Here is a 26,726-nt window from a genome sequence, read left to right as displayed (position 1 = left end):
TTTACGTCTTCATACCAATGTGTATGAGATGCGTATATGTGAAGAGTACCACATTGGATCTCCTTCTTTGGACGAGTCTCTGCTTTAGTACAGTTTGCAAGACCCCAGATGGTGATTCCTTAGACTCTTGTATTAAAGAGCCTCTTGGAATGATTTTAGCACTAACTGGGTGAGACCAGGACAACATAACATGGCTAGACCATATTGTAGTAAAAGACTTTAGGATTTACACCTTCCTGTCCCACTGGGCTTGGGCCATTTTTCCCCCAGGTAGGACAGTCTGATTCCTATTAAAGTAGCAATTTCAAAACCAATTTCATGCTCTTAGTGCTTAATTTCTACCACTTGTTAATACTGGTGGTGATCCCACTGTTTATTTCTCGGTCATGTCCGTACACTAAGGTTGATGGAAATCATCATGCCAAGTGTGGGCATAAGTTAAAGGCCCTATTCTCCCTACAACTGGAGCTGGACCAAAGAAATAGGACCTAGAGCTCTGCCTCCACTCCTAATCCACCCCAACTGCCCCTGTTAAAATCGGATAAAGCCTAAAACTTAAACTAGCCAAGAGTGCTGCTGATCAGTGTTGAGACAGCATTAAAAAAGGAAGGAAGTTTGCCATGCAGATATTTTATTTAGCCTGTGTTTTTGATCTTTGGTATTGTGACACATCTTACCAAGATAAAGCAGAATGAGGATGAATTGAGATCACTACTCCAGAATCCTCTCTACAAACTCTTGACATTCCTAACCTAGAGTCCTTTACAGGCATACCACTTTGATCTTCAAAAGGCACTAGGGTCTATCTTTGAAGTCTTTTGACATCCTAGTAACCTAATTCACACAGATTTATGAGGGCATAACTCTGGTTACCACCGCCATCTGCTCTGTCCCCCGTTCTGATGTCCGTTTCTAGCGGTATACTTGATTTGCTTTTCCCTTAACTTAAAAGAGAAAATTCTCAAAGGCACTCTCCCTTAACCCTCTGAAGTCTTCATGTGTGTGTGTCTGTGTGTATGTGGGTGCGGGTGTGGGTCTGTACATACTCAATGCTGATTAGCAGTTAGGTACGGTATGGGTCAAATAACACAGTTCATGGACTAATTCACTTCATTCATTTTCTTGATTACAACCATATCCTAAACCTAGATTGTTTTCTTATAAATGCATGAATTTATAGGAAAAGAGCAACTAGATCAATGGAAATTTATCTTTACCACTAGGAAAAGAGCTCCAATACGTGATGTATGATGTACGATGGGGCAGCAACATTGAGCTTGTGAAGGATAGCCTGCCATTATGGCAAATGTTATCCCCTTCGCTGCCCACAGCAGCATGCCTCTGAGTTTCTGCTACCTCTGTTGGCATCAGGCCCCCTTTGTAAACTCTTAATTACGCTGCCGAAATCCTCACCTTGTTTACGTGAGAGAGCTAAGCAGTCCTTTCCATTTGTAAAATGTTTCATTGATTATCACTATTATGTCCATTTCTTCATTAGGTACAATAAGGACATTCTAAAAGTTTGGGTGGCTAGATTCTTTTACCTCCAATTTTAGAAACATCTCTTAAGGGTTTTACAGATATTTTTATAAATACAACCTCTGAAGTCTTAACCACTCACAAAAAGAATCACTTCAGCTATTATATATAGCATCTAGCCAGATCTGATCACTCTCCCAAATATTAGAACGTTGCTTATGATTCATAGCGTGTGTTGAACACAATCTAATATGCTGTTTTCTGGTTTGTCACGATATCATTTGGTTAGTTACTAATACTGTATTAGGTCCAGGGGTGCATATGGGGAAGATACACTGCCCACCCCACACACTTTCCAAATCCTGATTCTTCCCAATGGAACAGCATTTGTGAGGGTTTTTTTTTTTTTTTGGTTGACTGGTTGATCCGTTTGTTGATTTGTTTGAGTTTTCAACCACAGTAAGGCTAATTCCTGTCTTTTTCAGTTTTTTCAAATGCTTTCCCAAAGAGTGTTTACCTGATAGTCCAGATTTTTTTAATTGGAGCATAATTGCTTTACAATGTTGTATTAGTTTCTGCTGTACAATGAAGGGAATAAGCTATATGTATACATTATCCCCTCCCTCTTGGGTCTCCCTCCCAGCACCCCCCCCCATCCCACCCATCTAGGTCACCACAGAGCACCAAACTGAGCTTCCTGTGCTTTTTAGCATGTTCCCACTAGCTCTCTATTTCACACATGGTAGTGTGTATATGTCAATCGCAATCTCCCAATTTGTCCCACCCTCCTCTTCCATGCCCCCCACCCCAGGTGTCCACATGTCCATTCTCTATGTCTGCATCTCTTGTCCTGCCCTGCAAATAGGTTCATCTGTACCATTTTTCTAGATTCCACATATATGCGTTAATATACGATATTTGTTTTTCTCTTTCTGGCTTACTTCACTCTGTATTACAGACTCTAGGTCCATTTCAATCTGACATATAATGTTCACACTAAATTTTAAGCATTTGTGCTCTGGTAATCAAAAGTGAATAGAAATAAAATCGAGGTACTGAATTCAACCTTTGCTTCTGAAAATCGGTTTTCTCCATGCTTAATATTTTCTAAGATTAAAGCCCATCCCTTTTCAGTCAGAAAAGTAGATAAACTTACAAATCAGCATTTACAAAACAGATCCACTTATAAATCAACCACCCTGAAGATTTCTTCATTCTTTCCACACTTGCTGGACATGTTGTATGAAATTTGAAATAAACACTCTCTGCAAATAATTATTTATTCCATGTAGCCCCCAGAGCTCCACTAATATGCTAGATTTTTCAAACCTGAATTAAACTGGTCTTTACATTCAACTCTGTTTCCTATACTAAAATGTTCGTGTGTAATTAAACCTGCCATCGCCTCTCCTTCCCTTTGATAACCGTTATTCTCTTACTAGAATTGCTTTAATTGCTGTCTGTGCATACCCGGTACCCAGCAAACTTATCTGGAGCATCTCTCAGCAAAAACACAATGGATATGGCTTGATACTACCTGGGGGCAACATAGTAAGTGTAGTGAATCAAATATGACCTGAGAATTCTTATTATTTCTTCCACGGTACCTGCTTAAGATAGTTGGACTTTCATGCCAGCCTGAACTGATGACAACTCATTTCCCGCTGAGACGCTAAGCTCTTTTTATGCGTGTTGGCTGATTGGCATGTGGCGGATATTTTATGTTTCAGATCAAAGATGTTGAAAGCTAGTAAAAGGAAGGGGAAAAATGGTTTTTCAGAAATTATCTCTTGACAAAACTGATTTGTGGACTCCTTTTTATTGAATTTACATTAGTTTGATGACCTTGGTATAGATTGTGTTAATTACAGTGTGAGGCAAAATGTTATTCCCAACTGACAGTCAGCTAAGGAGGGGCCAAGTTTACAAGTCATTCTGCTCAAGCCCCCAAACCGAAAAGTGTATCAATCCTTTAAGAATCAATAAAAAAGGAAGTATCTGTTCTTAATTTGCCATGGTTCAAATATCATTTTCCATTTAACCATTGTGATGATAATTATGCCACATTATATAATTTGTTTATATTACATTGTTGCTCTATGCAGGACTTTTATTTAAATACTTTTATTTAAATACTTTTATTTTTATGTTCGACAAGAGAAGATAATATTTGGCTCGAGCTAACGTTAATAACACAGCATAAGCAGAAGTGGTTTTTAAAACTATATGCAGGTTGAAGCAAAAATCCAGGGAGCATTTGTGTGTGATTTTGTTACCTTAGAGTACCCCTAAAATGCTTGCACTTAAGCAAAAATCCTGGCATCAGTTGTCATCCTCCAAAACTAAAAAGTGAATTTAAATAAATAAATAGATATTTTGAAATTGTTCTGCCCTTCCAGAACTCAGTGTCATTGTGTATGTGTGCATGTGTGTGAAAATTTTTGGAGGAAGGCCATTTATCTTTATATATGCTCCTTTCCAGAGTATAAAAAGGAATTGGTGAGAAAATAAGAGAATTTTTTTTAGAAAGGACTGATCTAAAGGAATATTTCCAGCCTCTTTTCTTTCAGCACAACACATGAAATTGAAATTTCACCTTATCATACCCTCCAGGGTATGATTGTCACCACACCCAGTAGTGAAAATATGGGTGCTGAAGAAGGTGTTTATGCATTGGCAGGGCCTGGTGAAAAGAAAATAACAACAATAAGAAAAAGAGACATGTATACACACAATTTTAGGGATGGTAGCATCGCTTCTCCTTGGGACTCAGATTAGAAAAGATTTATCACCCATGGTCAAGAGGAGCCCCAGGTAGTTCCCAGATTCAGAGGTGAAAAGGAGGAATGCATTTAAATTTGAAGACAGGGCATGCAGAAGATGGAGAAGCTTCCAGAGCTAGAGTTACAGGAACACCAGTGGAACGTTTTGATGGACTGACATGCCGGAAGCAGTCACTTCCTGATGAGGCCCTAGGTTCCAGTGTTGCCTGATCCGAAAGCCCATGATGAATTGGAAATATCACCAGACTTCTCCAAGCAATCTGCCAGAGCTACAGCGAAAGGAAAGTTTAAACATCTAAATTATTCTGTAAAATATCATGAGGGTACATTGCTTTGAAAAGATTATCATGAACTACTGGGTGTCATCTACCTTCACAACAACTCAGGAGAAAATGTTTTTCACTTTGCTTCCCTTCCTCAACCTCCTTGGGAGCTGCAGGAGAAATTCCGGTGAAGATACTTCGCGTGAACAGTTTTTATAGACCCAAGTTTTAAGTGAAACCTGCCTCCTGGTCAGCTCTCTAAGTTCTTGATCCATTTCATTTAGAAAGAGTGCCCTTTTTTTTTTTTCTTGTTTTCCTCATGCACTTGGCTTCCTCTATACGTGGTCATGTTTTCAGCTTCCTAGAAATAAAAGATGAGAGAATAATTTGAGGCTAGTTCTAGGTAGTGCAACAGTGAGTACCAAAAGTCAGAAATGGCCCTAGATGCTAAGAGCTGTAGCAAAATGAGATAAGTGGTTTATTTCCACAAACTCATAAATGCAGAGAATGTCATCCACGTATATTCCAGGAACTGGTTTTCCCAAGGATTCATGTGGGAAAGGAAAGGAACATGAAAGGATTTAAATGATGCCTTCAGACCAGCACTGGTAAGGGCCAAGGCAAAGAAAATGACAGCAAAAAAGGGACTTCCCTGGTGATGCAGAGGTTAAGAATCTGCCTGCCAATGCAGGGGACGTGGGTTCGATCACTAGTCCAGGAAGATCCCACATACAGTGGAGCAACTAAGCCCGTGTGCCACAACTACTGAGTCTGAGCTCTAGAGCCTGTGAGCCACAACTCTTGGGCCTCCATGCCACAACTACTGAAACCCATGCACCTAGAGCCTGTGCTCTGCAACAAGAGAAGCCACTGCAATGAGAATGCCACGCACCACAACGAAGAGTAGTCTCCGCTCGCCACAACTAGAGAAAGCCCGCACACAGCAACCGAGACCCAATGCAGCCAATAAATAAAAATATTTTTTAAAATGATAATAAAAAGACAGATGTGTATATGTAGACATCCGCTCATCCCTTTGAGGGAGGAAGGGACTTGGAAAGAGCAGGGGACACAGGCAAGTGGAATGGAGGAAGGAGAGAGGGGCCTAAAGAACTGGAGAGAAAGAAAGAATGAGCCTCCAAAGGAAGATCTGGGCCGCTGCTCACTTCCTGCTGCCAACCCTGCACCATCCTGATGCCAGCAGGGCTCCTCTGCTGCCAGTGCTCGTCAGGAAGTGGCGGGACCTCACCTTCTGCTGCTTTGTTGACACATCACCTTCCTCTTCCTCCCAGAGTAATTTATAACAAACATGTCCTCGTGGTTGATCCTCCTGTGATTTTTTTTTTCTTCTTGCACATTCATCATCAGAGGTTGTATCTGTGTAATTATTAGGCCTTTGTTTAAGGAAATAACAATTTCTGGGATTCAAGGGGCAAAGTAACGTGTATAACAAGGCAGAGAAATGGTTTCATTTGGACGGAAGAATTCTTAATATTTCACACAGTGTTTTGCGTGGTTTTATAGGGATCTGAAATCAATTATATAGTAGGCAGATCTATCTTGTGTTATTTAAAAAAAAAAAGCTAGGGGAGGTGATTGGGCAGCAGTGAGACCGTAGTTACTGGGTAATGCTCATAGAGGGCTGTGCTTCAGGAGACCAGGTTTGGAATGCTGTCTTGATGGGATGCTGGGAAAATATCAACTCCAGTGGCTTAAGGTGGTTATTTGGCCCTAAGGGGAAGTTTTCGTAGTCTTCGAAGGTGAAGATCAGTATGCTTTAAAAAATATTAAGTTCACCAAGAAAGTAAATTCTCCTGGAATATTAATTTCATTTTTAAAGTCAGTTTGGTTTGTGTGCAGTTGTACTTTTTGAGTAATAGGTGCATTATTGAAAAGCTGAGTGAAGTCATAACCTTCAGCAAACATGAATGCCTACTCCATACTGGATATTTTCTTTATAGATCAAATTTGATTTTAAATTTACCAGAAGCTTCGCTATTTAAGGAATCTTGTAGTATATACTATTATAAAACAATAATTCCAGTTATACTGTGCATAATTCTAATGTGGTGTTCATTTATAAGTTGCTATATTTTGTGCTTTGTGGTCTGAAAAAGTGGCACTTTGTAGTAAAACCTTAAAACTTTTAAAGTTTTTAAGATTTTTAATTGCTTTATTAACCATTCTTATACATGTATATATAGATTTGAAACTTCTTGAAAAGTCAGGGAAGTTTGTGGTAAAAATCTAATAATTTCATCTGAGGAAAACAAAAATCTTAACACACGAAAAGCAATCCTATGCATTACACACATATCGTTTTTTTTTAAAGTATAAAATATATATGAAAACAAAACAAAACAAATCTAATAATTTCAATCCAAGTAATTAAAAACTTTGTATTCAGACAAAGTCGGACAATTGATTTTTGTGTTCTCCATGAGAGGAAAAAGGGATAGTTTTAAGTACACCTGTGTGGCAGAGCAAATTTTTAACCTGCAAAAGAACAAACTCTCTTTAAGCACATTATAAGTGCAGTTATTATACTAAGAATCAATATCATATTTCCCAATCAAGCATGCATATTCATCACAGTAAATCTTGAGTGACTTTGGCTTGGCCATACTTTATTAATTATTATTCATGTTTCTATTTATCCTTTAATGAAACTACATTAAACTTTTTAATTTGTCATTAAAATTGCCAATTAAAGTGAGTGTTCTTCCTAGTAAATCTAAAACGATAAGAATTTGCTCTATTGATAGGACTCTCTTCATCAATTATATATATATTCATAAGGCTCAAAGGTTTATTTCTCTGCGTCTCTAAAAGTTTCCTTTGCAGCTTCACAGCCAAGGTCAGGTGACTTGTGCCTGAAGTAGCAAAACACTTTTAATGTGACACCAATCTCTAACTAGGTAATTTTCCATTCTCTGTTCAGCACAGAACGTCAGAGAATAGAGGGCAGGCTGGAGAAGTAAGCCTCTTGGGTGGGATCTGAAGGCTGGCAGGACTGAGTGAACTATTGGACTGTGTACAGGACAGTCAGTCGTGAATGCAGAATGAACTGTCATCGTGTCTGGGCGCGTGCAATGTATTTGTTAGGCAAATAGCAGAGGTCAAATCTGGGATCATAGTGGCTTGTGTAATTGTAATTGTGGTTTTCAGGCCAGGTTACTACTCCTAGTTCAACTCTGTGGAAATCTGAAAACATCTTGAACGTTTGAAAGTAATGAAAGAGCTGTCCAGATGGAGCTTGGATGTAGTCTTGGGAGTTTCTGTTGCCAGTCTCTGTTCTTGAATGCATTGCCGTGTTTATGCTCTTCTTGGCTTTCCCATCTTATTAACCAGCTCTCCTCCCAAGGACAGTGAAGTCGAGCAGAGCAAACTGCTGGCTAGGGCTGCTCCTGCTTTGCTGAAGGGCAAAGGGTAAGTTAAAGCCAGAGTGTGCTGGAACCCTGAATTAACTGAACTAAAAATGCAGATTTCTGTGTTAAAGATGCTGTGTGTTTGAAAGACCATCTTTGATTTAGTCAAAGAAGCTCTCTTATAACCCCATTAACTGCACCAAGTCGTTATTTTGAGTAGGCACATCTGTGTTGTTACTCGCTTTCCCTGATTTCCTTTCTTTTTTTAAAATGACTAAGCTTCAGATTTGATTTTCCAAAGGATAATCTCTGTTTGCAACCTATTTCATTGTTTTTACTGCACAGATGAATTTCTTAGCCTTCCTGGTTTGAAGAATGCAAATCTGTTTTCTTACTTGACCTAAGTGGAAATTTGTATGTTTAAAGAGAGTGAAATGGCATTATGAATTTTACTGCTTGGATTTTGCTTGTGCTTTTTCATAGACTATCGCTTAGTTTTCCCTTACTTGCTTGGTTTTCTAAATGCCTTTTCTACCACAAACTCACTCCTTCCTGCCCTGCGTATTTCTGTCCACCTCTCCTAACAACATCCTTTCTTTCCTCCTGCCCTGTTTCAGGATACAGTACAGTCTGAATGTGGCAGACAGGCTAGCTGATGAACATGTTCTCATCGGGTTGTATGTCAACATGCTCCGGAACAACCCATCATGGTTAGTGCAGGTTTGGCTGCTTGGCTGTCCTGAAAGATGGGAACAGTCCAAACTCTTGACAAGCAGTCTCAGGAAGGGGCAAAGTCACTGGATGCCAGAGGTGTCACTAAAGCACTCTCTTAACTAATTCAACTAAAATGTCTTTTGATATTACTTTGGACACTGCTCATAGAATTCATGTACCATCGAATTCACATTTTTGTTTATGCCTTAGCTAAAGGGACAGCTTGTGTAAATGGGTGCTGTGCTAAAGATTAGCATCTAGGGAGATGCAGGACTCTGGGTCCCACCGGTCAATTCTGTGTTACATGTGCCATGTCAAATTACGGCGTGATGGTGATGCAAGAATTTGTCTTCTTCCAAGGATTTGTGTGTTTCTGCTGATTTGGAGAACAATGCTCCATTCCCTTAAGATAGAAGTGAAAAAGAGGAAAAGTGATAGGATGGGTTCATACCATGGAAATCATTTCCTCAACAACAGTGGGAGAAATTGTCTTTCAACTCTTCTCTTACAAATGTTTCAGGGTAGCCATCCTGATGGAGCCTACTTTCAAGTCCCACTGTATGCAAAGCTTACTTTCCAATGTGTGAAATGTGTGAATTCAGATAGCCTCATGTATTAGAATAAAGGCGTTCCTAGAATTTCTCCCTTTCTATTTTAATTGTGACTTAGGAGATTCCTCCTATTGGTTCAAGTTAGTTAACAATAAATGTACATTTTTCAATTTGAATGAAAATAAATGGACAAACTGTATAATTATCATAGGTTTCATCCTAGTTTAGACAACTTTTACAAACATGTTTAGCAAGCCAATTCCTTAGAAAATATTCAATTTTACTTAATAACCCTAATCCATTTTCTCTGAACTAAAGCCTATGGATTTTTTGTCGTTGTAACTATTAAGTGTTCCAGTGGGTTAAGTTGCCTTTAAAACTGGTCCCCTTTTTATTTATTTATGTATTTATTTATTTATTTGCTTTGTCGGGTCTTTGTTGCTGCACACGGCTTTCTCTAGTTGTGGTGAGCGGGGGCTGCTCTTCACTGTGGTGTGCGGGCTTCTCATTGTGGTGGCTTCTTTTGTTGCGGAGCACGGGCTCTAGACACATGGGCTTCAGTAGTTGCGGCTCATGGGCTCAATAGTTGTGGCTCACGGGCTCTAGAGCACAGGCTCAGTTGTTGAGGCACACGAGCTTAGTTGCCATGTGGCATGTGGGCTCTTCCCAGACCAGGGTTTGAACCCGTGTCCCCTGCATTTGACAGGTGGATTCTTAAGCACTGTGCCACCAGGGAAGTCTTGGTCCCCTTTCTTTTAATATGTTACAGAAAGCATCCCTCAAACATTCAGCATTCATCACCCTCACCACTTGGTATTGTTAACCACTTCTTTGTTTCTAGCACTTTTCTCCTTTGATGCCTTAGGACTATTTTTTGCAAGATTGGTACGTGAGATGACATTAGGGGATACATTGGTAAACATTTATTTATTTTAATAGTTATATATTTATCTTAATTTGTATTTTTTAAGAATATATATATATATAACCAGTGCACTGGTTTAATTTTATACTGTAGCCTACTCTTTCAGGAGGTAAAAATGCACTCTTCAGCTAAGCCCATCTCTTTGTTCAAATTTTCCCAGCTTGTAGATTGAACAGTTCCTCTTCTTTCTCACATCTCAGCCTCTGAAAACGATAAGTGGAAGGAGTGATGGTTTTCATCTTATTCACAATGCCTTTGGTTTCCCCAGTGTTACGTGGTAGCTGAAACAATAGAACTAAATACTAAATTACCCCCCCCAAATTTGTGTCGGTAATCTTCAAAGCAGGATATAGTCAATAAAGATGCAATCATGTCTGAAGGCAATAATGTGATCTCACACCATGTCCTCTTCCCATAATTCTAAGCACACTCTGGTTATTTCCACCCCTCTTCTTTAACCTTTTCTTAATTAAAGTTGTAACAGAGAAATCTCCAAAGAGGAAAGCATAGAGCTTGTCACTCCCAGCCCTTTCCCTCCTCAAGTGGTTAATCGTATTGACCTGATGGTCACTTAAGACCATAAAACTGTCTCAGCAGAGACACCTTACATCGACTTGATGAAAGCTAGACGTGATTTGTATTTTGAAAACAAAGCAAAATTTAAGGTTGATCAGTGAAGCTGACTCCATTTTAATAGCTACTGCCCTCCATAATTCTCATTGCTTTTTTTCCATCCTTAAAAAAATTTCAACTTCTCTTTTCTCATTTTTTTCCTTCCCTTTTCTTTATGTTTAACTAGATCCTAATGATTCCCCACACCTGCCAGGATTCTATAAGTGATGCAGTGATGTCTCCTCTCCTTTATCATCATGATAGCTACATGCTTAACCATCATTCAACCATGGCAAGATCTCTAATGGTAGTAATCACAAGAACTACCATTTTTTAAAGCATTAGCCTCACAATAAGCGCCATGTTTAAAAACTTTATTTACGTAATGTCCCCTGGTCCTTAGATAAGCCGGTAAACACTCTCATCCCCATTTTATTGATAAGTGAAAATATCAATTTAGAGAGTTTATATGACTCTGCCACAGGCACATAGCTACTACACAGTGGGAGAGGGATTTCAGCCTTTCCCTACCGGATCCCAGACTCATAACCACTATGCTGCACTGCCTCTTATAAAACCTACATAAATGCAGTCCCTGCAGAAAGCTCTTCTGGACACTCCACACTTCCTCCACTGCATCTCTATTTACTGAAATTGCATATCCTACTATATTATTTTTATTTCATTTTAACAAATATTTTGAGCACATACTAAGTAATGGGAACAGTGGTTGTTCATAAATTACTATTTATGTACTTAGTTCTATGCATTGTGATTTCTCATTTTAATTGTAAGCTTCAAAAAGACAAAAAGTTTCTCTTCAGCCTCTTGGACCTCATCACAGCAGCCAGAATATGAATGATAAATTTTACATTTATGAAGGGCTTCAAAAAATCACAAAGCCCTTTCCCATACATTATTTAAGCTGCTCGTCAAAGCCCTGTAAGTTTGAGTATTATTACTGCCATTTCACTGCTAAGAAAATGCCGGTTCCAAGACCTTAAGTGACTCATCCAAGGTCACCTGCCATCAGGGTCTTCTGATATTCAGTCACATCTGTTCTCCACCTCATACCTTGGCCTTCCTGTCTGTGCACCCTTCATGAGATGCTCTATAAACAGGAATCTAACCATTGCTCTTGATTAAAAGCTATGTTTTTGTGATTATTCATATACGCTCTTGATTCATTCTGTGTGGGGGCCTTCTCCCCTATAGCAGCTACTGGGCACAATGGGAAACTGACTCATTTGTAAATAGTCTGCTGCTCAATTAAAGAGATACTTATATGCCTTTGCTGGTTCTAATGTCAGATAAGCCAAATAAACTGTAGCTCAGGGGAGAACTCCTGCTGTCTTCCTAATTCCTAAGTGAAGTTTTAAAAGCTCTAATGGTTTTCAAGCACCTTCTTCAGTGGGATAGGAGGGGTCTCAGGGTTATACAGTGAAGGCTTTTTCTGGCCTCCCCTGAAGCTTATCAGGTATCCAGGCTTGCTCGTGGTTTATAGGACAGATGGTGGCAGGCAGACCAAAGGAGATCAGAAAGCAGCCCAGAACTTCCAACTCTAACCATAATCGTAAGCCTTGATACTTACCAGTCAGAAGCTACTGGCACGTTTCTCTCAACTCTGAACAGGCCCCTTATATAAGAAAAGCTACAGTCTATATTCTGATATCACGATCAATAGCTATCACTTTGTTAGGCCCCTCATCTCATATAACTAAGTTAAAATTTGTCCTGCTTATGTTTTTCTCAAGTACAAGAAATTGGACATTTTGATGCCTATTTCCAGGTTTCACGTACAAGGTCTAAGTTGTTACTGGCTCACTTGCTTCCTTAATAGATGCCTGTGGCCCTTAGTTCACCACCCAGAGCCCTCGCCGGGGCTGCACGCCTGTGTGTGATCTAACCTTCACCTCCCCTCTCCCAGCCCCAGCTCTCGTGGGGCTCTCCCCCTCAACCACAGGACTTAGTCACATCAGCTTTTCATCAGTTCCTAAAAAAAAATTCCTCAAACTGCCTCAAAGACCATGATACTCGTTCTTCCCTATGCTTAGAACATTCTTCCCCATTTTCCTCCTGCCCTTTCCTTCCGCACACACATGAACTGGCCCCTTCTCTGGCTTCCAAATTCTGATTAAAGGTACCTACCTCCTCAGGTAGGTCTCCTGTATTAGTCTGATCATGGGATACTGTTGATCTCATCCTTGTCATAGCTGTAATCGTTGGTTCCTTGGTTGGTTGGTTCACTACATACCTCCTCCTTACGGGGCAGACCTTCTCGAACTTTTCACCACCATCTCTCTGGCACCTAGCGCAGTGCCTGGCACACAGTAGGTGCCCAGTAAATGCCCATTGCTGTGAATATTGATAGTGCTATAGATATAAAATCCCTTCTCACCCTAAACTAAGTTGTTAGGAGTCCTCAGAAAAGTGTAAGAGTGTAAATTAGGTGAAAAGGGAAAGTATTAAACTTGACGTAGGTAGAGGTGATGAATGTGGATAGAGACCAGCAACAGCAATTCACTGACGTGGCAAAAGCAACTGCTAAGGTGCAAAAAAAAAACCCAGAAAACAAAAAACTAAGAGTGATGTGGGGCAAATTTTTTTTTAATTTTTTAATGTTCTCTGATCTTTCCACTTTGTATTAGTTCACTATGGCTACTATAACAAAATACCACAGACTGTGTGGCTTGAACAACAGACATTTATTTTCTCATAGTTCTGGAGGCTGCAAGTCTAAGACCATGGAGCCGGCAGAGCTGTTTCTCCTGAGGCCTCAGTCCATAGCATGCTTCTACACTGAGTCCGCTGAATTGTAGGCCTTTAATCTTTTTAATGTGGAGGCTAAGAACTGATTGACTCTTTTCAGTAAATGTTGTAATTTTGAAAAGTTTAAGTTTATTGCAACCTGTTGAAAGAAAAAAATTATTATCCACACATACTGAAAATATCTTATGCGTTTTCATTTCCGTATTAACACTACTCCTTTTCTTCTGTAAAATGTTTAGGACCTTCAGATATAGAACTAGACTTCTGGGAAAGATATTTCCTTAGACTCCTAAAAATGTAAACCTGAAGAATGTCACACCACCAATGCGTGAGCTGCGTTGCACTCAAAGAGGTTTCCTCAGCGTAATCACTCAGATGATAAATTGATTTTAAGATGAGTTCATTTCTCTGTTATAGATTCTAATACATTTTAAGTTTCCATGAAAAATGAGAGTGACACTACCAATCTGATGAGGTTATTGATGTAAATTAGCTAGCGTGATACTAGGAACATGGGAATAATTCAGTGTTAGTTCCTCACTTAATTTTGAAAAGGGTTGAAGGTACATAATAAGTTAGATTTTAAATCCCATTTTGTAAAATCTGTCCATTGTACTGTGGTAGAAATGAGCTGACAGCTCGTGGATATTCATCAGTATTGCTGAGTTGATGAACTTCAGGGTATGCGTTCTTCAAATGTGCTAAAATAAAGGATTCAGAATGGGACCTGGTCTCATATGTTGCTTAATAAGTTGTACAAACAGTATATTTTGATTAAAAATTCATAGCAGTGTGCCGCTTTGCATAGAGGAGCAAAGAGAAATAAGAGAAGGCTATCACTATATCACTTACTCCCTCCTTTGTTTAGGAAATCAGAGATATAAAGACCACTTATTGTTTCTGTAAAATCCTTCATTGATTCAACTAAACTGTTTTTCTTCTTTTTGATATAACCTAGAATACTGACTGATAAACAATCATATTTTCTTGAGCAAAAAGCTAATTTATAGATAAGGAAGTGATGGTGTAAAAATGATCATACCAAACAATATTACATGCTTTTTAGAGATAAGTGTGGAAAAGAATACTCCATCGAGTCTTACCAGGTACCCTGGCACTGCTGTAAACATTTTACATGGTAATCCTCCCAATAAGCCATGTAGTAAGTTACCACTGTATCCGTGTTTTATAGATGAGAAACTTGAGGCGCAGAGAGGTTAAGTGACTTTCTCAAAGTCACACAGCTAGTAAGTGAGAGGGCTAGGGTTTGCATCCAGAAATGATCCAGCCAACGTCCCACTTGCTGTTATATAACACTGCTACCAGTTACTCACCCTTCCTAAGAGTTAACATTTCTTTTGAGTGGGAGCTTTACCTCTTTCAGACAACATTTGCCTTCCTAATCTTTAAAACAACAACAAAATGTGAGCCCAAAGAGAATTTGCCATTACAGGAGTGGGAAAGATCTACTGTTGATAAATAGAAATGAGTATTCTGATATTTCTATGAACTTTAACACCTGTACAAAGCAGATAAGGACTCTGTAAGCAGCCATAGAAGGTATCTTGAGTGTAACTCTGCCAAACATAAATGATTTGTTGGGTTTTAGATGGCATGGCTAGTGTTAAAATACAGTGTTTCGTCTGTATTCTTCCAATTTTCCCAAAGTGTTGAGGACGCAGGCAGAGCCAATGGGATGTAAAAGAGGTGGGCCAAAGACTGTGACGTCACAAGCCTAAGTGAGCTGACCTTTATTTGTTCTTTTGTCCACCTAATTCTTGGGTAGTTGTAAGCAACTGTGCTAAACACTCAAGTTCCAAGGGTGAAAAGATTGAACCATTCTGTCCTCAAAGAAGTTATAGTTTAGTGAAGGATAAAGATAAGTGAACAAGGCAACTAAAATGCAAGCAGAAGAATGCAACATCATTTATAAAGTAGTCTTGCTTTTTTTTTTTTAAGAAATAGAGATGCAGGTGTAGAGAACTGACACAGGGAGGGAAGGGGGAGATTTTTTGGGAGATTAGGATTGACATATATACACGACCACAGGTGAAATAGATAGCTAGTGGGAACCTGCTGTATAGTGCAGGGAGTTCAGCTCAGTTCTCTGTGGTGACCTGGATGGGTGAGATGGGGGGCGGTGGGAATGAGGTCCAAGAGGGAGGGGTTATATGTATACATATAGCTGGTTCACTTCGTTGTACAGCAGACACTAACACAACATTGTAAAGCAACTCTACCCCAATTTAAAAAAATGCAAAGAGATAACAGCTATAACTAGGGCAGGGCCGTGCCGAGTGCTGTAGAATATATAATGAACAATGGACCCAAATTCGGAGGTTGGACATGAGGATAGGAAATGGCAGCCAAAGCCAATACCAGAATGAAGAGGAATTAGCCAAGCAGAGGCAGGTGGAGGAGGCAGGGAGACCGTTCAGGGCAGAAAGAATATGGTTCATTTGAGGAACTTGAGTGTGGTAAGGCCACAATGGTAAAGGATGAAGCTAGACTATCCAGGAACTTTTAAGTCTTAAACTTAGGAGTTTGACAAATGAGAACCTATAAAGAATTTTATGCATAGGAATGTTACAGCCAACTTCGTTTTTAAAAGATCGATGATGCTAGGACAGAAAATGAATTGGAGGAAAGAATAACTCTCCAATCAGAGTGACCTGTTGAGAGGACTTTACACTCATGGAGGATAAGGGGACAGTGGCCTGGGCCCTGTCGGTGAGAGCTGGAATAGAAGGAAACGGAGGAATTTGTGAGTTTGTAGAGGAAGAAGGCATGGCCTTGGTGGACGATTATAACATAATGAGTTATCAAAGTCAGGGTCTTGATAAAGGAGTTTGAAGGCACCCCAATGGAGAAGCCGTTGTTATGGTAAGTTTATTATTATTATTATTATTATTATTATTAGCCATGAAGACGCCTATGGCATTTTGCTCTCAACCAACTGTGAAAGATAGGAAATACCCTGAGAAGGTCATCATCCACCTAAGGAATAACTAATAATACCTTCTCAGTCAGTAATCCTCCTAATAGCTCTTTGCATTTTAGTAAAAGAATAGTGACACTTAATGACCTTAAAAAGTAATCTCTAGTGATAAAGTTCTTGTCACCATTCAGACAAGTGGGAAAAAAATATTAAGGAAAAATGAGGAAGTATTTCTGGTGCCCTTTGGATCACTTTATTTATTTATTTATTTATTTATTTATTTTTATTTATTTTTAAACACAGGTGAATCTCTTCATGACCCGAGTGTAGACAAACACACGTTTTGTTTTTCACATTTACTCTGATCTCTCTTTTTTTTTTTTCTTTTTGGCTGCACAGCTTGTAGGATTTTGGTTCCCCGAACAGGGATTGAACCCCGGCCCTCGGCAGTGGAGAGCACGGTGTCCTAACCGCTGGACTGCCAGGAAAACAAGCCTGCAGAGAAACCATAGAAATGTGAACAAACCTTGAGTTCCCAGAAATCCCTGCTAAATCACAATTTAGGAAGCCCTGCCTCCGCGGGGGCCACTGGAGTTTCCTAGACACCATTTTGAAATCACTAGCAACAGACGCTGGCCATGTATTTAAGGCAGAAAGTGGAGAGCTTTCAGAGTAACAGATTTCCCCATTTTTGAAATGCAGTCTACACAGCAGCCCCTTTTTCATTCATCCTGGTCTTGTAGCAAGATCACTGATTATAAAGCCTGGAGATGAATAGGCAAGGATGGAGACAATGTTGGAACTGGTATTTCTTTAATGATTTAGGGATTATTGGCCATTCACTTTCAACTACTTGTAATTGAGGTCTTGAAATAATGGTATTTATTAGGGGAATGCCTCATTCACCCTTGTATAATGTGAACGTAATGAAATGGCATATGTGGACTCATAAATTGTTCGTGTGCACAAAGGGGCAATACATCACTCCACCCCTCGTTCACTTGGTGCTAGGGGACAGAGCGGCAGGGAAGTATGAGTTATAGCTTACTAGGCGAAACCCCATAACTTCACATCTTACATTTCCAGGTGGCTTTTTTATATAACCTTCATATTATTTATTCTTGCCGGTCATTCGTGACAAAAGGCACTTTTATCAGGAGGTTTTTTATCATGATTTTTAAAAATTATTTATTTATCAAAACACAGATGTTTTTGTGACTTTTGACAAAGTCACTTTCAGGCAGTCAAACAGATCATCATCCTAGGCTTGGAGCAGTGGGCCTTGTTGTCTATACGAACTGTGTTGAATTAGGTGTATGATCTCTAACACACAAGCCGGAAAATGATAAATGTGTTAAAATCAAATTAAATTGCTTCTTTGTGGGGTGGTTTTATGTTTAAAGTAAGGACAGCATAACTTTCACTTTCTCGCTGAAGCTGTAACAGGAAATTCAGTTATTCTTTTTAACCGCTGCAGAGTGCAGACATGTTTTATAACACATCTGCTTTAAACATCTGTTTTCAAGCATCAATCGCCCAGAACTAATTCGGCCTTTTGCTAGTAAAAGCAGTTTCTTATTCCCATTCTAAATTTATATGCTGATTGAAATCTCAGTCCACTGGGATTAATGCTACACATAGGTGAGCCCTGAATCCTAAAAATACCTGTCTTAAGGGAATGTTTGTCAAATATCACAATGCCATGTGGAAGTGAAAAATAATCTTTTTGTTTTTTTTCCTTTTTTTAAAATTTTTATTTTACTTTGGAGCATACTTGATTAACAATGGTGTGTTAGTTTCAGGTGTACAGCAAAGTGCTTCAGGTATGCATATACATGCATCTATTCTTTTTTCTTTTTTCTTTTTTTTTTTTATTATTTTTTTGGGGGTACACCAGGTTCAATCATCTGTTTTTATACACATATCCCCGTATTCCCTCCCTTCCTTGACTCCCCCCCCAGTCCCCCCCACCGTCCCCGTCCCAGTCCTCTAAGGCATCTTCCATCCAATAATCTCTTTTTATATGGTTTACATTTGGGGTTCACGTCATGTGTTTAACTTTTCCGTTTTATTTTCAAGATCTTCTAGATCCTTGCTACTCAAAGTGTCCCTGGACCAGCGATAGCAACGTATCTTGAGAACTTGTTGGAAATGCAGATTCTAGGGTCCCGTCCTGCCCCACCACCCCCCACTCCAGAATCAGAGACTGCATTTTTCACAAGATCCCTACATGATATGTACACACACTGAAGTTTGAGAAGCCCTGCTCTAGATAGTTGTTGGATGGCAGATGACATTTTGAAGGAGCCAAGAATCATTAATGAATCTAAACAGTCTACTTAAGAGGCAAAATAATAATAACATTGTATTAACTAATATTTTTGAGCATTTAATGTATTCTAGAAATCATACTAGCTTGATTTTTTACATGCATTATCTCATTTGGGCAACAGGAAAGAGAAGACTTTTTCTGAGGTTGGAGAAGTGACTTGGTAAATGGAGAAATTCAGGAATATTCTAGGTAGGCTATGGTAACTTAAAGAAAAGGGCTAAATCTAGTGGAAGAATTCAGGATAAGAACAGGTATAGTTTACATGGGCAAGGAATATAGACTAGACATAGATGATGGAAACAGGAATATCTTCCAAATGACCAGAAAAAAAATGTTACAGTCATAGCTTCCGCCAAGCAAGAAGAGCTACTTGGAAGTGACATAGCTAATATGCTGAAAGCATGTAATGATTTTCACTCATCTTCTCACTTTAGAACAAAGGTTAAAAGACTATGTTGCATGTTTACTGTATATGTAAGTGTACAAATAAATAGTACAAACATATATTACTTTATACAAATCCAAGTCTTTTCAATGGATAATTTTTACAGCTTTAATATTGGCATAGAAGTGTGTCATTTAATATATAATCATGAGTGTTAATTTTCTTCTTTAATGAACAGGATTAAATATAAGCCAATGGAGCAGAATATAAGTATATTTGGGGATTGAGAGGAACTGGTTTCTAATCTTGATCCTGACCTGATCCCCACCATAATAACTAATAAACTCAACTATGACCAACTAGTCTATTAACAGGATTAGTGTTACTGGTATGTTTCACAGATTTTTTTTTTTAGTGGCGTGCAAAACTTAGTCTTAAGTGAAGGGCTTTCTGAAATATTAACTCTCTGGGAGAGTTGAAAATGCGTCTACTTGGACTAGTTTTTTAAGGGGTCAGATTATTCTTACTCCAGAGGAAGAATTTTTATAAATTTCTGGGAAACACAAAATGATTCCCATTCACGTCATTGGAAGCCACTACCATAATTCTGCTTCTCTGGAAATAAATATAAAATGGCAAGTTACCTGGGTAGTAGTATCGTAGATGAGAATTAGATTCGTTACATATTGCTGCATAACAGATTACCCCAAAGCTTAGCAGCTTCAAACAACAAACACAGCGGGTCAGGAATCCATGTCTGGCTTGGTTAGGTGTCTGTGGCTCAGGACTTCTCAAGGTTGTAATCAAGCTGTCAGCTGGGCTGTGATCTCATCTAAAGCCTCTACCGAAGGGGGTCCAGTCACATGGTTCCTGGCTGACTTCAGATCCTCCCCACGTGGGCCTTTCCACAGAGCCGCCTGTGACATGGCATCCAGCTTCCCACAGGGCAGGCAATCCCGAAGAGGTCGAGAGAGAGAAAACATGCCCAAGACGGAAACCAGGGCCTTTTTATAACCTAATCTTGGAAGTTACCTTCCATTACTTCTGCCATATTCTATGCATTAGAAGTAAGTCGTAAGTCCAGCCCATAGTGACGGGAGAGGATTCACACAGGCGTGTGAATACCTGGAGGCTGACCACAATTGGCTTCCTCTTCCTTCTTGCTTTCATATTGTCTAACGTGTTGATTTCAGACATGTATTACTTTGTCATAAGGAAATTAAATTGTTAAAGGCAATACAGCTGAATTAAACAGAAAATATTCTTTCATCAGAAATGTTGATCAGAGAAGTCGCTCCTCTTTGGAGCTCTCTTAGGAACACGTGATTAATTAATGACCTTCCTGGCCACATATTAGATCATATCTTGAATCCAAGTCTATCATTAACCTAACAGGAATTTGTATAGCTCTCAGACATTTTGCACTGAAAAATTGAAATAGCCAACCCATTCCAGGTGGTAGTATGGAATACATGCATCTTTCTCAGTTGCCTAACAAGCTTCTTCTTGCTCTGGTTCTCAACAGTATGCTTGAGAGCTCCAACCGGCTCGATGAAGAGCACCGGCTGATTGCCAGATACGCGGCAAGACTGGCAGCAGAGTCCACTTCGTCTGTAAGTAGTCTGAGTGACATGTTGTCACATTGATTGTTATCCTAATAGCTGGTGCCACAACAGCAGAGCTAAATTGTTGCTACCATACCATCTGCAAGACTTAAAAAACGATCTGGCCTTCCACTGCTTCTATTTTCACTTTTCAGCTATCATTCTGGTCTAGCATGAATCAGAGCTCGAGGTATTCTGTTACAACAGCGCTGAACCAGCCCAGTACCCGATTTCTCTGGATAATTCCTAATCAATTAATATAAAGAATAAGCAATGATTCAAATCCACAACCGGCTCGGATAAGTTTCTACTTTTATCAATATTTAAAATATATACAAGAAATAGAAAATTATGTCATAAAACCAAAAGAAAACCCTGCATCACATGTCCAAGTTACCATATGCAAGACAGCTATAGAAGACCATTTAGAATATAAAATATAGGACCTCACAATTCTTCATTAGCAACACAAATTGTTTCTTTGTTTAAAAAAATGCTAATTAAAAATGATAGAAAAGCTTTATGAAAGCCAGACCTTTACCAAGTTTAAACCTTTCCCTACACTTAGTCTTCTAGGAATTAAAAATCAGGCCGAGTTTCTCCATGTCTTTGGGCTTAGGCAATGGGTGTTATTTTTTAAAGCTTGGCATTCTTTGGTAGAAAGAGTAGTTGTAATTTTTTTAAATTTGTTTTAAAAACAATAAAAATTGACATTGAGGAATTTCTATAATGTACTGTAGAGCAAAGAAAGCAAGGCCCAGAGAAGTCTACATAATCTGACCCTGTTTTTATAAAACAATATCAATTAAGTCCTTGACTAAATATATGAGTACATACACATATATACATATTTTTAAATATGGTATATGAGGTATATATACATATATTCTTAAATAATCATATATATGATATATAATCATATAACCATATATATGATTCTTATATAATCATATTCGTGTATATATATATGTGATTATATAAGAATAGAGAAAGTTATGACTGCATATACACCAGGCGTTAAAGCTGGCTGCAGTCCATCATTGTAAAATTACATATATGAATAAAGAAATGCTAAAAGTATGTTGACAAAAAGAAGAAAAGTCATATTAACCATGACTTTAAAACTATACAGTTTTTAATTGTATATTAAGTGGTTGAACAGGAATTCTAGAGAATGAGATACCTCAGCAGTGATACATTTTTTTAACCCCACCTTTATTGAAAGAATAGCTGCAAGGGGAACAGCATGGCAGGGATGAACTAGTTCCCCAAAGACTTCAAGTCGGAAAGCTAAAAAACAATTTTTCCCCGGTTTTGTGTATTTGCCTGCCGAAGATTTCTGTTCTGCTTCCCACTGCATAGACGTGCTCCAGATGCCCAGAACAGCTGGTCCTTATGAGAGAAGTGGCCATTTAATTTTATGTGTTTGCTTTTTTTGTTCTGATAGAAATAGTTTCTTTTTTCTGGTGCATCTCTCATGACTCCTGTCTTTTCAAACATAGGTCGGTTCCCCTTCCCGATACTAAATAATATAAACCACATATTTCACAGCAGCCAACACAGCAGAGGAGCGCCCCTGACATCTCCTTCACCATTGATGCAAATAAGCAACAAAGGCAGCTGATCGCAGAACTAGAAAACAAGAACAGGTAAGCCTGGTTAGACATGCCGGATTTTTCCATCAAAGTACATGTTCGTTAAAAGTACGTGTTCATATACTCACGCTTTTAAATACCCAAGTTTTTTCACCCTGTAGGCATATAAATATAAGGGAAGACATCTAGAGTCGATGCTGGCTTCTAAAAAGAATCTTTAAATTTTAGATCATCAGAAACTTCATGAGGGAAAAAACTATATATATATATAAAAACTATATATATATATATGTTTCTGAGATGATGCAATTAATATAGTCTCCCTAGACAATCTCAGTCCCTTTTTCTGACACACTTATTTTTGTTAAGGAGCTGTCTAAGGCAGAAGGGCGCTTCTGGGTGCTAGGAGGAAAGTATCTCTGCCACTCAGGGACAAGTGAAAGGCTCACTAGGGAGGGGCCCTGTGAAGATCCCTGGCTAAAGAGGCATCTGGAGACACACCACCATCACCCAGTTGTTCAGGCCAAACATTTCCACGCCCAATCCTTCAGTAGGTTTTCTCTTTATTCAACACAGATTGATTCACAGTCTGGCCCCGTGGCAGTTCCCCAAAACCATGCACTTCATCTCCTCCATTATCACGTAATCCAATCTGTCATTTTATAAAACATAGATCATATCATGTTATTTCTTGTTCAAAACATGCTGGTGATTTTCCATCCACTTTGAGTAAAACCCACCCTTCTTACGATGGTCTGCAAGTCCTGACCTGATTCCTGCTTCCCTTTCCAGCCACAGCCCACCTTGCTCCTTGCACTCCCGTTTCTTTCTTTCTTTACAGCCTTTAAAGTACCCGTTGTTCTTAGAAAGCTTAGAAAGCTTAGAAAGAAGAGCTTAGAAAGCTCTTCCTCAAGGCCTCTGTAGAGTGGCACCTTCTCATCACTCAGGTCTCAGTTCAAATGCTACCTCCTAAATGATCACCTCTCTAATCTCTCCCACTACCTCCTACTCCAGGAACCATTCTCTGTTACATCTCTGTGTGTGCGCGTGTGTGTGTGTGTGTGTGTGTGTGTGTGTGTGTGACTTATCTCTCTTTAAAAAAAAAATTGCATTTCAGTGTTTGTTCCTTTTTATTGTCTGTCTTCCCTGACTGATATGGAAGTTCTTTGAGAACAAATGGCCGGTGAGTTCCAGAACCGTGCCTGATACATTGTAACATTGTAGAAACTCAGTAAATATACACTGAGTGAGAAAGTAATAAATATCTGAGTCAAATCTCAAACTCAGTGCAGAGTAAGCCTCACATGAGAACAGCTTGTACATTCTGTATTTCTTAGAACAACATCAAAATGTCTTAATCTCATCTTTAGACACTGATGTCCCTTCTGAGATCAGACTGGTAAAGGGAGGGTTTGTAATCATTGTTGCGTGCCTGGAGAGTTGCATACCTGAAAATTTGGGGATAAATGGTCAAGCTATTCTCCAAAGCTCTGTAGAAAAAGAAATTAAAAGGAAGCTACACATTCACTTGGCACATTTTCATATTCTTGGAAAGAATGAAGACTAAAGTGAAAACTTACAAGCCCACAAATATTTTATCTTGGTTTCCGTTTTAATCTGCTCTACCACCTCTCCAAAGCACTTTGTTTTCCCTTCCAAGTCTCTGCTTGCACTCATCAGGGGATCACACCCTTGAGGGGAAATCAAGACTTCCTTTAAGGAAATACCCCAGGGATATCTACCTCCACGTGGGATTCCAGAATCAGCAAGAAGCCCCATGCTTGTGCTGGCTGTGCCGCGCTACCACTCTTACTGCTTGTTTCTAGGGCATTTTGGGATTGTACTCTCTGCGTGTTTTTAAGACAAGAGAGAGAATAAAGGAATGGGAATGAAAAGAGATGGCAGAAAGAGAGCTTCATCCTGTCCCTGAGTTCTTTCCCCATCTCATGCCTGAAGTCTCTCTAAGCCAGCAGCTTCATGCCTTCCAAAGACCCCCAGAACTGCATCCCAGAAGCTTATCAAGGTCACAGTTCCTACACCATGGAAATTCACCGAGGGATTCCATGGTCTCCAAAATAACAGTTAACCCAATAATCAGATCTCTGAGCTTCAAGGGAGGATAGAATTCCTCACTTTACTCCATGACTACCGTAGGTAATTCATAGACATTTCAGCAGTGATCTTTAGAAGATAATGCTTTCATAGAGCATCCTTAGAGGAGCCAATTGGAGTTCGCGCTAGGAGTAGCAGGACTTTTCAGATTACATTGTGTAAGTCACTGCCTGCCGAGGCCAGACCTGTCAAAGCAAGTACCACAGACTGAGGGAGTCTAATATATATGGGCTTCGGGACAAACCAGCCTGAGTTCAAATGACTGCTACCACCTACGTATTGAACTTAGGCAAGAGTTTCAACTGGTATGTGCTTAATTTCCTCATTTATAAAACAGAGAATAGCAGTACCAATAGAACTATTGGTACTCTACTATTCTATATACAATAAAACTGTTAAGAGGATTAAATAAGACTAAAGAAGACAGCACAGTTCCCGGGTGTAGTGTAAGCACTCCATGCCCCTCTCCTATCTTACCTTTATTCTCATCTGATCAGAGCTGCTTCTCTCTTTTCTTTCCTTGTGCTAAATGGCTCTGTCATGGTTCTGCCTCAGAACCAACAAGGAGAACTAGTGGGAGATACAGAATGCCAGGAGGTTAGTACTGAGGACCTTGGAAATCTCAGCTCACTGATTTTCAGGCTGAGCTCTCTGGGACTTCAGGGGCCCTGTAGGGGTGTGTAAAGAGAGAAGAGCTCATAGCACAGACCCCCCACCCCGCTTCTTTAACTAGAGAAGTTCCTTCTTAACTGTGTGACATGGTGGGTTTCCATGGAAGATCTCTTTTAGAGAAAATCCTCCACTGTAGAACACCAAGGGGGACAAAAAAAAAAAGTTGAAAACCACTGAATTATGGTCCAAGCTTCTCACCATACCCACGAGAGGTGTAATGACTCACTGGTAATTAACGTCTTGATGCTGGTGTGTTTGTGAAGCAGGAGATTGTAAATCAGCCTCTCAGATGGAAAGCCACCCATCCCCCTTGCTCACCAAGTTCACCTTCCATTCTTGGTGCTTTGTCCTGTCTCATGGGCTCCTCTGCATTTTGCTGGATGGGAGACTGGCCCCTCCCCCAAGAATGCGTGACTTGTAACCTTGCTTAATGGCTTCTAACTCACTTAGGGATAATTTGCCTTGCATCAGTCACCTACCCTTTACGGCTGGCCTAATGCTCACCTCCGTGCGGGGCAGCCCAGTCCCCAACATCAATAATAGACTGACATGTCTCACCCCTGACGGAGGTCACACCAATAGCACTCTTATGTCACAGACTCAATTACAGTGAATCCTTTTAAAAGCACTTTCCTTCTTAAGGCTACTTTCATGGAGATCCACTGTTAAGGCTGAAAATGTTAAGAAAAAAACAGAATTTTGCCTCACCGGGGCTTCTCAGATAAATTCAGTGAGAAGAATTTCACTCCTGGTGAGAGAATGGGGTTATTTAGTTTTGTAAAATGAGCACCATTTATCCTTATTTTCCTTTCAAGCATCTCTTACTTGGTAGCTTGCAGGTACTTTATGGCGTCAGCCTGAGATCATAAATAAGAGGAAGATTCATTTTTGTCTCTTAAGCAGTGCACTTTGCAAAGCTGAACACATTACCACAGCATTATATTACTGACTAGAGAGAGTATTAAGTCTTGGGGAGAACACTCAGCTTGAAGGTTCCAATGACATACTGCAGAGTCTTCCTGGTTCGGATGTACTGGAGATGAAGGCAGTATCCCCTCACCCACAGCACCCGACTGTTGCAAGAAGGGGGACCCCTTCCAGGGCCCGAGAGTGGGCTCTTGTCTAACACTCAGAAATGAACTGTCCAAGGAGACACACGTATTGACAAAGCAAAAGACTTTATTGGGAAGGGGCTCCAGGCGGAGAACAGCTGGGTAAGGGAACCCAGGAGAACCGCTCTGCCACGTGGCTCACAGCCTCAGGGTTTACGGTGAGGGGGTTAGTTTCCGGGTTGTCTCTGGCCGTTCATCTTGATTGGCCCATATTCGGTCTGACGCAGGGCCCTTGTGGTGGTGCGCGCATCTCTCGGCCAAGATGGATTCCAGCACAAAGGATTCTGGGAGGCTGGGCCTCTCCTCCCTGTTTTGGCCCCTCCCGAATTCTCCTAGTTAGTTTTTGGCGGCAGCACCGTGTTCCTTACCGGAACCTCATGTTGAGAGACACCTCAGGCAAGCAGTTCTCATCGGTTATCAGCATGCCTGGCCAAGGTGGGCGTTTCATTCAACGGTTCCCTAACCCAAGTAGCGACGCCCAATGCCTCGTCAACACAGTCGGTTAATGAGGG

General features: G+C 39.8%; 1 protein-coding gene across 18 annotated transcripts in view; it reads left to right on the top strand.

Annotated features, from left to right (window-relative positions):
• The window catches only part of DTNA (dystrobrevin alpha), a 280,503-nt gene that overhangs the window by 220,991 nt on the left and 32,786 nt on the right, over positions 1 to 26,726 (top strand). For 9 of the 18 annotated variants that reach the window (XM_057698696.1, XM_057698682.1, XM_057698681.1 and 6 more), the window contains 4 exons: positions 7,877 to 7,954; positions 8,511 to 8,603; positions 20,645 to 20,732; positions 22,275 to 22,372. In XM_057698696.1, the coding sequence (XP_057554679.1) occupies positions 7,877 to 7,954; positions 8,511 to 8,603; positions 20,645 to 20,732; positions 22,275 to 22,372 (357 nt within the window). The remainder of the gene's footprint in view (positions 1 to 7,876; positions 7,955 to 8,510; positions 8,604 to 20,644; positions 20,733 to 22,274; positions 22,373 to 26,726) is intronic. The other 9 variants (XM_057698692.1, XM_057698690.1, XM_057698689.1 and 6 more) reach the window with 3 other exon arrangements.

This window comes from Hippopotamus amphibius, chromosome 11 (assembly GCF_030028045.1).
Source record: "Hippopotamus amphibius kiboko isolate mHipAmp2 chromosome 11, mHipAmp2.hap2, whole genome shotgun sequence".
In the NCBI taxonomy this organism is placed as follows: Eukaryota; Metazoa; Chordata; class Mammalia; order Artiodactyla; family Hippopotamidae; genus Hippopotamus; species Hippopotamus amphibius.
Note: the sequence above shows the minus strand (reverse complement) of the source record. Positions and strands in the feature narration are given on the sequence as shown.